This window comes from Oncorhynchus nerka, linkage group LG9a (assembly GCF_034236695.1).
Source record: "Oncorhynchus nerka isolate Pitt River linkage group LG9a, Oner_Uvic_2.0, whole genome shotgun sequence".
NCBI lineage: Eukaryota > Metazoa > Chordata > Actinopteri > Salmoniformes > Salmonidae > Oncorhynchus > Oncorhynchus nerka.
In genome coordinates this window covers 37,155,538-37,168,476 of record NC_088404.1, presented here as the reverse complement: position 1 = coordinate 37,168,476, position 12,939 = coordinate 37,155,538, and the positions used below count along the sequence as shown (strand labels likewise).

The window sequence follows — 12,939 nt, the reverse complement described above, 5'->3', positions numbered from 1 at the left end:
GAGGGAGAGAGATATGGAGAGAGAGAGAGATATGGAGAGAGAGAGAGATATGGAGAGAGAGAGAGATATGGAGAGAGAGAGAGAGATATGGAGAGTTGAAAACAATAGGTTCGGGACAAGGCAACACATCCAATAAACAGGTCAGGGTTCCATAGCCGCAGGCAGAACATTTGAAAGCACAACCAGGTGGACTGGAGACAGGCCAAGTTGTCCTGACGCATGGTCCTATGGCTCAGGTCCTCCGGGACGGGAGGGAGAGAGGGAGAATTAGAGGGAGTATACTTAAATTCACACAAGACACCTGATAAGACAGGAGAATTACACCAGATATAACTGACTGACACTAGCCCCTCGGCACAGACTATAACATCATAGTTACTGGAGGCTGAGACAAGGGGGGATCGGGGACACTGTGGCCCCGTCCGACAATAACCCCGGACAGGGCCAACCAGGCAGGATATTACCCCACCAACTTTGCCAAAGCACAGCCCCCACACCAATAGAGGGATATGAACAGACCACCAACTTACTACCTTTAGACAAGGCTGAGTATAGCCCACGAAGATCTCCTCCACCGCACAATCCCAAGGGGGTACAAAACCGGACAAGAAGATCACATCAGTGACTCAACCCACTCAAGTGACGCACCCCTCCTAGGGATGGCATGGAAGAGCACCAGTAAGCCAGTGACTCAGCCCCCGTAATAGGGTCAGAGGCAGTGTCTACTGTCTACATATGTGACAACAGCGCTTTTATGTGATCTGTGGTTGGTACGTCGTGGTTCGAGGCTCCAGGTTTTTGCAACTTTTCTTCTGATCTTTTTAAATCACAGATCACAGAAAAGCTCTGTTTTCACATATGTAGACAGTAGACACTGGTTTGGTGCTGGAGAGAATGAATATTAGGTTGAAAATTGGTGCAATAGCACTTTAAGAGCAACAGACTGGCTTTCTAATGTGATTTTATCATTGAGTGTTCTTCAGTTAAACCCTGTCTGTAGCCTACATCAGTTGAAGACACAGGCAAACAAGAATAATAATTGTTCAACATGGGACAATAGGAACATCTCATCTCTGCCCAAACTCCTGGTCATTACGAGTTATGAGTGCCCTTTATATGAAAGTTTGTTCAACATTTGAAGAGCTGTCTGACCTATACTGACATTTTAGTGATGGCATTGGTAAGAAAATAGTTACACTATTGCCCCCTGTTGATTTTATATTGTAATTACATACACTAATGCACTTTCTAAGCACTCTGAATAACTAACTGTTCACTGAAAAGTGTTGTCTGAAATAGTACATACCAAGCTGAATATTAATAGTTAATTTTTTTCATTAAAAAAAATCCCAGCCCCCGTCCCCGTCATGATAGGCGGTCATTGTAAATAAGAATTTGTTCTTAACTGACTTGCCTAGTTAAAGTGACGGATTTGGTAAGAAAATAGTTACACTATTGTCACGCCCTGACCTGAGTATTCTTTGTTTTCTTTATATATTTTGGTTAGGTCAGGGTGTGACGAGGGTGGTATGTGTGTTTTTGTCTCATCTAGGTTTCCACTGTCTAGGGGTTTTGTAGATTTATGGGGTTGTTTACTATCTAGGTGTTTATGTAGGTCTATCGTTGCCTAGATTGGTTCTCAATTAGAGGCAGGTGTTTATCGTTGTCTCTGATTGGGAACCATATTTAGGCAGCCATCTTCTTTTGGTATTTCGTGGGTTATTGTCTATGTTATACGTTAGCACATTGTTTCATTAGCAGTCACGTTCGTCTTATTTGTGTGTTTGTTTGAGTGTTCTTCGTTTTTTTCCCGTCATTCAATAAAGAATGGATTTACACCACGCTGCGCTTTGGTCACGATCTTCGTATGGAGTAGACAACTATTGCCCCCTGTTGATTTTATATTGTTCAATAAAAAAGTTCAATAAAAATACAAAAATAAATGTTTATTGGTTTATGGATGGAATAACCACCCATCTGTTTTATAATTTTATGTTGAATGACCTCCAAATTCTCTTAGGCAGGTTTTTGAGATATCAATAGACAGCAAACCAAAATACAAAGAAATGGTTGAGCAATTAATATTGAGGGGAATGGGAATCCGATATATGGTTTATAATTTACAAGCTCTAGATAAGTCAGTGAGCACTAGAGACGTGGCTAACTGCATCACATCATACATATTCTTTAATCAAGCACTAAATTATTAAACTAGGGGTAGGATTAGGGTTAGGGTTGGGTTTGAGGCTAGGGTTAGGCTTGAAACCGGATGTGGACATTAAGCTACAGTAAAGGTGTGGCGTCAGTGTGTGTGTGTTGGGTTGTCAGAACTATGTATGAATGTGTGGGTAGAGTCCAGTGTGTGTGCATAGAGTCAATGCAGGTAGTCCGAGTGGCCATTTGATTAGCTATTTAGCAGTCTTATGGCTTGAGGGTAGAAGCTGCCTGTGTGCCGTTTCTGTGACTTCTGTTGCACTGACAGCTTCCACTCTTGTTTGCGGCATAATTGAGTGGGGAAAGTTATTAATGCCATCAAAACCATAGAAACTCTTGGTGGCAGAACTCTGCAAAGGCCTGAAAAGTAGCTGCATAAATATAGGGACAAAATTGTATTCCTGTCTCCTGCTGGTCATTATCCTTTCTCTTACCGGGACAGTTATACCTACATTTAACCCAGTACCTCTTTCGCCCAATGAATATTCGCCTTTGTGTAATGATTGAACTCCCACCGCTTGTGGGACATTTATTTTGAAGGCACGTATAAATATCAACTGCACGAGGACAGAGAGTGACTGACAGGCTGACACACACATCACAGTTATAAGTAGTAGCTAGCTAGAAATTGTGCAAACATGTGTTTTTCAAAGAAAAGAAAAGTAGACAATGAATGTAGTGTCCAGCAAGATGGACATCGAAATATGTCTTTATTGATGTATCAAGGAAAGCTGTGTGCTTTGGGTTCAAAGAGAGCATTGTTGCCTTGACAGACAACAACTTGTCCCGGCACATCCAGACGAAGCATGCAGAGAAATATAGAAACGTGTCTTCCGAGCAGAGGACAAGTGCATCAAAATAGTTTCTTTCTCAGTTCTTAGACTTTTCACAAAACTGCATACAGCAAACAACGGAATTGCGAGAGCTAGCTATGTACTGTCCCACACAATTGCTAAACATAACAAGCTATTACAGCTAAAGATAACAAGCTATAACAGCTGAAAGACAAGGTAAAGGATTTCACCTATTTCTCCTTGGTCCTGGATGAGAGCAGTGATGCATGTGATACGGCGCAGTTGTTGATATTCTTGCGAGTCATAACCCCAGACTTTTAAATTACAGAGGAGCTTGCTTCAATGCAGTCAATGAAGAGCACAACCACAGAGAAACATTTATTGGGGGAGGTTAATAAGTGTGAGACAAAGCTGGGACTGAGTTTCAAAAATGTATCCAATGTGACCACTGATGGGTACCCAAACTTGACGAAAAATGTTTGGCCTTTTGAAAATGATACAAGGTCAAGTAGCTGAGGTGAACCCAGATCAGACAAATACTTTCCTGCATTGCATTATTCATCAGGAGGTGCTCTGTAAATGTATACTGAAAATGAGCCATGTTGTTGATAGTCACTAAAGTGGTAAACTTCATAAGAGCAAAATATTTAAACCACAGGCAGTTTGTCTCACTGTTGGAAGAGACAGAGTTTGGTCACGCACACAAATGTTAGATGGCTGAATTTGGGGAAGTGGCTTAAAAGGGTGTGGGACCTGAAGTCAGAGATTGCTGAGTTTTTGCAAATGAAAGGAAAATGTGTGGATTTCCCTCAACTGCAACATAATATGAATGGTTGGCTGATTTTGCCTTCACCGTGGACATCATGGCTCTCATGAATGAACTGAATTCCAAACTACAAAGGAAGGGCCTTTTTGCACATCAGATATACAGCCTTGTCATAGCCTTCAAGGGAAAATTACTCCTCCTGACCTACCTGCCAAGTAGAAGCCAACAATGTCACCCACCTTCCGACACTACTAGTCTGTTCCCTATCAGATGACCAGCGGGAGAAGTATACATCGCTGCTGCGTGCTTTGAACAGTGAGTTTTCTCGTCGTTTCGAGGATTTCAAAGTGTTGGAAAATGACATGCTGTTGGTTTACTCTCCTTTCACCTTCAATGTGGATAACGCTCCCACTGACCTGCAACTTGAGCTTATCGATCTTGAGTCTGATGCAGTGACTGGAGAACTATTCAAAACAATGTCACTGATGAGGTTCTATGCATCTCTTGATGAACAAAACTTTCCAAAGATTAGGAGTCATGTTCAGAAGATGTTTGTACTGTTAGGGTCAACCTATGTATGTGAACAGACATTGTCAGTGATGAAATATAACAAGTCAAGGCACATGTCATCTCTTACTGACTCTCACATCTCAGTAATCCTGTGCATAGCAATGTCAGAAACTATACCTGACTTCACAACTCCAGTCAATGCCCGTCAGAGACTTCACTCCTCACACTGATTGAGTAGTTTAAATGTAATGTTGAGCTCTCTCTCTTTCTTGTGTTTTTGTGCATACCCATTAACAAGAGTTCTGTCCATGGTACTGAATGCACTGTGTACTTCCCTTCCATGTAGTTCATTGCATATTTAATAATGAAAATACCTACCAAAAGGAGAATATGGATGTGATTAATTTCTGTATTTCTGTTAAAAAGTAAAATAAGTAGCATATCTGGATGTGATTTACAGTAGGTATATCTGTCAACACAGTCATACACATGATGTGTAATCCTGTAATATGATTCTGGCCCGCAAAAATATATTCTAATGTGGCCCTCCATGGAAAATAATTGCCCAGGCCTGATCTACATTGATTGAAGTGGATTTAACAAGTGACATCAATAAGGGATCATAGCTTTCATCTGGATTCACCTGGTCAGGTTATGCCATGGAAAGGGCAGTTCTTCATGTTTTGTATACTCAGTGTATATTCCTGGAATTGTTATACTATAAATAACTCTCAAAAGATTTAGGCTTATTTCATAGAGATAAATATCCATATCTAGATGAATATTACCCGTTTTAGCATGGACATTGCTGTTGAGCGCTTCCACCATTTAAAAGTGGTCAACTGGGTGGAGATTTCTATGGGTTAGGACTTGAGAGTGATTATTGTCAAATTGGGTTGCCTATGTGTTGTAAATGGCTTTAAGCTATCAATGCCATGTAGTTGGCACAGCAGATGATGGCGCTGCCCATGCTGTCACAGAATGGCATCTCTATGGTTGGGATGCCCTCCACTGTATGTTTATTTACTCACCTTTTATTATTTAAAAAATTCTGCATGTAAATATTAACTACCAAAGTACACACAGTACTCCAACACACACCAATTCAGTCAAGATCCTCAGTTAGATCCTGATGGTAAAGGCCGGTTTCACTACCTGTCTGCATGCCTGCCTTTCTAATTGACTTATCAATACCCCAGGAGTAGTGTACATTAATTGTAGGGTTCGGGTCAATTATGCATTATGTAGCTCATTGGTTAGGGTCAGTGTACATTAATTCCAGACAGAGATGTCTCCATCTGCTGGACGCTGGCTTCATTACAACGCCAATAAGGCTGGTGAACAGTCTATTCTGTTGGCATGGTTCGCCTCTTATTTCCACTTACATTCAATTAATTCCCACACTTGGAGTATAAAATAGGAAACATAAATAGGATTTAGGCCTGGATTCAATCAGATTGAGTGGTAACCCTTGTTAGTCGACAAACGCATAGCTTTTAATTGCTTTGTTTCGGGGTGTCGGAGGTGTAATTGCGTTAGAGCTGTCAAATCCACAATCCGCCCCTAGCGATATCTTTTGCGGATATTGCCATTTGATGCACCGAGTCGCCTTAGTAGAAATCCCATTCAGCTGTTACAAATTCGAACACTGGCATGTGTGATGTAATCTACAGCACGAGTACGAAACAAAAAAAGTATGAAATGTATTCACTACTTTAAGTCGCTCAACATAAGAGTGTCTGCTAAATGACTAGAATGTAAATGTAAAATAATTAGGCTGACATAAATCCCTCTTATTTACATGCATTATTTTTTATTTGAGTGTAATATTTTTTTTAAAGGCTACACTTTCTCGATCTGAACTTCTAGTGGGGCTGGGAAATAATGACGGGTGTGGTTTCACGACCATGAACGCAAGAGCAGCCGGTCACAGATTTGACAGCTCTAACACACCTTCTAAACAAAAGCAATGAAAAGCTTGTTGGCTAACGCAATTTACTGCTGATCTTAACCCAGTCCTGTATCAGGTAGGCCTAGGGAACCTGTGTAGTGTATAAAAAGAGACCGACAATACAGAGGCAGACAGAAATTAACAGCCCATTACAAGCGGTAAATTTTATTATGGGATAACAGCACATAAAGCACATCTAAAATCGATGTGTCCAATGCACTTTTAATAAAGGTAATATTAAAGGTACAGTTTCTAAGTACAATATAACAACATTCATATTAGAATGGAAAGTATTTAAAAGACAACATTACATTTCTTATTTTTCTTTACAGCTGTATTTACAAAATGAATCAAAATACTTATTTCCATATTTAAGAATCAGACAAGAAGGAGCAAGACTACTTTTGTGAATAGACTACCTGCTAAAGAGAGTTCAGAAGAGCTGGATAAAAAGGTACATTATCATCTGTTCCCACCATAAGATCAGTAGCAAACATGTGACTTAAAAATTTGTGACAACCACACACTGGTTTCGTCTTTTTTTCCCACAGTTCATACTTCTTTTGCATGAAGCAATATCCCACCCTCATATTAAGTTACCCCAACCCCTTGAGCTCACATTAAACACAGAACATTAAAGAAATTCAGATGTGTTGTATGCATATTTTGCATACACATATGAATAGTTGAAATACAATGCATTAGTCCATTTTCTGTTCTCAATAAAGAAATCAAAATGGTATGATCATAAAACAAAGTGAAAAACATCTATGTGGATTGTCCATTCTTTTGTAAAATCCAGAACCTGGTTCAGCAGGTCATCTTTTTATGCAATATTGTCAGCCAGAATGTAAATCATGGATTTTACCATTTTGCATTACACCCTTCCCAGTTACGCTACTCAGATAAGAGGGAGAAACTTATTTCTATTAACTCTAATATCTATCATGGTGCCTTAAATAAACAAGGAAATGATCTATTACTTATAATGACAGAATATGAAAAACGTTGAAACACATGAGCGACAGAGTTCACCTACTTGTGCAAATACATTGTCAGTTGAGTACATGTTTGGAAAACAAAACAAATTGTACCATTTATGCATCATGTAACACTGAGAGGCACTCAGTGTAGTACATTGTGTATTATTGCAAGCATATACTGGCTGATATTTGCTACAGAGTGAAAAGAAAAAGGTTCAATAAACTTGTAGCCTCTAATGGAGATATTTTTCATGTACATTTTTAACAACAGCACAACTGTGGTGCCAAAGTTCTAAGCTGGTCTCAAGAAACTAATGTTTCAGGGCAGTCTAACTTTGAAATCAAGAAGCTATAAAATGGCCTTGTTAAATGGACAATTGCACAGTACTTTTAAGTAAAGTACTACACAGCTAAAAGGTAAATACTCAGCATTTGCCAGTATGACCAGCTACAGCTTCAGCAAGTGGTTTTTACAATCAGAACAAATAAAAACACAATACTGCTGTTTCAGCCTGCAGATGATTTTTTTCTCAGAAATCAGAAAAGCAACCTTAAATAACCTGTTAATTAGCAGATACTGGATTCACTAATAATTTTAAAGTGAGAAGGAAATAAGAGCCTTATCCCAGGACTAGCACACTGATACAGGTACTGGCTGGGTATTGAAGTAAATTTACCACTATCATAATCATTATCATGATTATTTATTGAGTCCTAATATCAAATAATGCACCAATACTCAATGAAATGAATGAACTAATAGGGTTTCCTAGTCTAGGAATCAGGACATTGTCCACAAGCACCACACATCAGAATAACACAAAATAAATGTTGGCACACCCTACCGCTATCAAACAAATTCTAAAGGAGAGAAGCATACTAAAAACAGAGATATTGTACAGCATGGTGTATTTGATAAACTGATACATATTTGCACTGAGTAGGCCTTAGTAGCAGTATTTTCTTCTTACCTATACAGAATGAAGTTACAAAGTTACCTTTATACATGTGATCAATAATTAACATTAAATATTGTGGATTAAAAGCAGATGATGAGGGAGAGAGAAAGAGAGAGAAATGAATATATACAGGCCAGGCCATATGTGGTTGTTAACCTCCACCTGGGAACAGAACCAGTCAAATATACAGACGAAACAAAAACAACCAGAACAAAATAACACAAATTAAAACCAAAAGTGATAAATTAGAGGTGTATTTACATGCAGATGTCCAAAGCCTAAGCACAAAATAACAAATAATACACCACATATATTATTGCTTGACATTCGTTTATGGCTAGAAGTTTTTTTTTTCCAAAAACATTTTTTTTGTTTTTTTGTTTTTTGACTATATTCTAAAATGTATTGTTATCTTAAAATTGTATCAGATGTGCTTTGGAAGATGAGAGTATTGTTAAAATGCTATGAAATTGACTGATAGATCTGGGTAACACTTTAAAACTTCAAAAGACGGCACAGTTGTAAACATGACATTACACCTATCATTACAATCTATATTCTATGGCAAATAAATAGGAGTCCCATGCCTCAGGCAGTCAAAGCATCAACATAACACGTATGACAAGCAGAATGGTGAGTTGTTTGCTGTCTCTTTTCATAACAATTATTCTGCACTGAACACATACGACTGAGTGGTTAGTCATTTGCCCCAGTGCGCTTTGAAGGACTATAAATTGTATAGAGGCATTATGTCATGCTTATAACACTTGAGCGCTACACGGGATGGATCAATCTCAGTGTTACCGAAACCTTTCAAATCCAGGGAACACTAAGCCTTAAGACTCCTCATCCACATAACCCTGTTCCTCTTAGTTTATTAAAAAGCCTTGTCTGGGGTTTGTCTTATGCACACAGTGAGTAAACAAACACACGTACACACACGCACACTATTGCTTGTTTACACGAGTGCCACAGAGAGCAGAGACAGAAGGAGCATAAGGTGTTATTTACATTGATAGACTAGCAGACTCAGTGATCCTTTGCTAAACATGTCTCAAATGACAGCATGCATGATGACTTATCCTTCCCACACCATGTGGGTGCAGAGATGTTTGTTGAAAGAGTCACAGACACAAAGGATCCAATGCCTCGGATTTATCCCCATTGTCTAATCAATACGGCTAACAAACTGTATACGGAACATAGACAAGAAGGACATAACAACACGCTGAACAGAAAGTGGTAAGAAATGACTGCTTTTTGTTCTGGGTTGATGCTGCAATTGCTTGACAAAGAGACCTTTAATTTAGGACCAGTTTGATCGATATAGAGACAGAGAATGACATCTGTGTTTCAGGAAATGGGATTCCACTCTAGTGGCTTCCCGGCAGAAACCCGTAATAGTTGCACAAAGCTACCACATAGTTCTTGGCTGAGAATATGCTGCTTCCCCTGTCTGTCTGTCTTTGTCTGTCTGTCTGTTAACTCCCTGAGCATCCATATCTCTCCCACTGGGCCACAGGCCAGGCCCACTGTCACCTGGATTGTCAATCACTGGTTGAGACAGACTGGGTTTCACTGGTTAGTAGTCTGAGGCTACTGGTTTTCACCTAGACCAATACATATCCAAATAACTTTGGACCATTACAGAAATTATTACTTAGGTACAGCATTAATACAGCCTAAAGAAGAAATATTTAATATTGCGTAAGTATATTTGGTTTATCTAACAAAGAGGGTAATCATAAGTTGGTGACATTGACCCTGGTGACACCATATTAGTCCAAATGCAGTATGTTATTATTGGAATTGTATGCAATATAAATAAACTGCATATCAAATAAAACATATTCTGTATGGCCAATGGGAAAACTGACTGTAAAAATGGGAAAATAAAGTTTGTGTTTATTATGAGCTTGACTTCTAGGGCATAGTTAGAATTTCTGGTGCTTAGCCAACAGCTCCTTAAGTACTGTCCATCAGCAATGGGAAATATGACTCAGCAATGAATTCTACATGTTCTTCTGAACCACTTATTATCGAACATCCCTGAACAACACATGAACTCTACCTAATGAGGACCAACAACACAACAGGAACAATTTCAAACAGAAAGCGTGAAACAACTCTTCCCTGAGGGGTGACAACACAAGACTTTCTGTCTTGTACAAATTGCACAGCAGAGGAATCATGGTGTGCAAACAGAAAAACAAACCAAACCACTATGGTAAGGGTTGTGTCAAAACTGTAACCATGCTGTGTTGGGTAATCTAAAGGGATATCAGGATTATAATGGGAATTCTATACAAGCCACCACTGAGTTTTTTGGAATGTCAGATCAATCCATTCTATATTATGGACAGGTAGACGGCAACGCAGGAGCAGAAACTACTGTATGGCACATCCAGGTTTTTTTTCTACCGCTTGTCTACCACACTGACAAGAAAGACACACAAAAAAAACAGAACCACGACAACGAAGCATTGACGATAGCACTTGTTCTACCATTGTCATGTTTCTTTCCTAGTCATACACTACAAACAACAGCTTCTCTAATTATTGCGGGAATATAGTAAGTGCTACCTGACTTCTCTTTCTCTCCCCCTCTCTTTCATGAGTTTAATTCACTATACATGTTACAAAAATAGAAGCTTTACTACCAGACAAGGCTTTGAATATTACAATTCCTTCTTCCCCTTTCCTTTTCTGTCCCATAACAAATGTCATAGCTGGGCTGAGGCCTTAGGGAAGAGACAGTCACAATCACTCCTCCACAAACATGCTTACGTGTGAGGCTAACAAGATGGATCAACAGCTGGTCAGAGAGGGCTGTGTGTGGACCGCTCTCTCATAGGCATTATATTTCTGAAGACCTCCATCACCTGGCCTGCTGTGTCGCTACTCTCCACTAGATGGCGACGTTGGACTGAGCACAAACGAGCAAACAGCTTGAGTACCAGGTTCATGTGTGCTTTTGTTTGAGATTGTATGCATGTGTGTCGGGGGTGTTATGCTAATAGGTGATGGGGTGAATGTGACCTGCCTGCCTCTCCAGACCATACCATGCTAGCCATCTCACAGGCAAACCCAAACTAACCAAACTAACCCAACCTAAACAAACCAACCCCCACCCAGACCAGCAGTGTCTGCAGCTCTAAGGACAAGCCTCTGTGACCATGGTTCAACTGGTATTTCTTGTGCACATGCAACACATCACTAGGTAATATACACGTCTTAAATTAAAGAAAGGTGCAAATAAAAGTGCCTTATCAATTCAACGATTAAGAAGTCAGACTACTAATTTCATACATGTTATTTAAAATAGAATCTATAAACATGACTTTTTTTGTATAGTAAGTACTTATGACCGTATACCCTGTAGTATATTATAAAACAGGTGGAATGGACCCTTATCGTTGTGGCGGTGCCCTATGTTTCTCCAGGGCATCTGTCCACACAAGGTTCAATAGCAGATGGCCTTGCATGATTTCTCTAAGCAACCATGATGGATGGAGTCTTTGACAGCTAAAATCATTGCGTTTTGACTAGAATTACCAGAATTCTACTTTTCCTTTTAGACGATTGTCCATAGAGAGGTGCCGTTTAAATTGCCACGCAGACGGAGCCTCCCTCAAAGTCACTGCGAGTTTTCATTCTAAGCACTGCATTCCAAACATACAACTGAACACAGGAGAACAGGGGCTGAACTTGACCAGGACATGCACATTAGCAGCAATACATTTCCATTAGGAGATTCTAACGTGATCTTTACCAAGGATTAATGGAGGGTACACATGCCCAGACAGCTATCTTCATTAGGGTATATGATACAGTATAGATTTAATAACAAATAAATATTGACATGGATCTGTTTTCCAATGCAATAAGACATTGGACATTGGGGCTCCAGAGGGGAGGTGGAGAGCCAGATCATTGGTGCTGAGGGGATTTTCAGGTTAGGCATGTGCATAGCCAAATTCAATATAATTTTCTCTATACAGTCAATTCTATTTTGTAGAAACAAGTCAAAACAATGAGTGCTAATCAGTGTGAGACATCCTGGGAACATGCTGGAATGATGTGCATGAGAGAGTCAAGTTCATCCAGAGAGAAAGCATTGTCTCCAACTTCTCTTCATGTCCCTGGGGCTTAGAGTCCCACCTGGGTTCCAAACAGAGACAACTAATCCCAATGAAATAAATGGAGAGAATCAAACACCCACAACCCTCCCCTCAAGAAAAAAAAGAAAGAAAAGTGTGCAGCGTGCCGGCCGTCCTGGTATGTGCAGGGCACTGTTAAAGTGTCTCAGATTCATGCTCCCCATGACATTCCCCACGGTGGCCACGCTGGCACCTGGCAAGGCTGCTGGCTACCCGTCAACGGGCATGGACTGCTCAAAGTCCGATCCAAAGAGCTCCTTATATAAGGGGGGGAAGTGGGCACGCACAATGTCTGGGTATATTGCTTTGAAAGCCGTCAGCTTCTCTGTATGCCTGCTGCACAGCGCTCGCAGTGTTGACACCTTGCATATCAACTGCGTTGGGAAAAGAAAAGAGGCAGGCTGTTATTTAGATTCACAGTAAGGCAAGGACATGGAGATCTCATGAAAATCCCTTCATTCACTGTCACAAACTGACCGGTAAATACTGATACAGGCACACACCAGGGGGAAATCTTGACACCTCACCTTATGGTGCTTGTACACCTTTCTTACATACAGTATCTGCGTATCTCTGCTCCAAAAATCTGATGCCAACTCTGA

The 12,939-nt window shown here is 40.0% G+C and overlaps 1 protein-coding gene across 1 annotated transcript in view; it reads right to left on the bottom strand.

Moving 5' to 3' along the window:
- Nucleotides 1-6,365: 6,365 nt before the first annotated feature.
- The window catches only part of LOC115134249 (nuclear receptor ROR-alpha A), a 298,545-nt gene continuing 291,971 nt past the window's right edge, over nucleotides 6,366-12,939 (bottom strand). Inside the window, 1 exon segment of the mRNA XM_065022554.1 lies at nucleotides 6,366-12,711. Within this exon segment, the coding sequence (XP_064878626.1) occupies nucleotides 12,547-12,711 (165 nt within the window). The 3' untranslated portion in view covers nucleotides 6,366-12,546.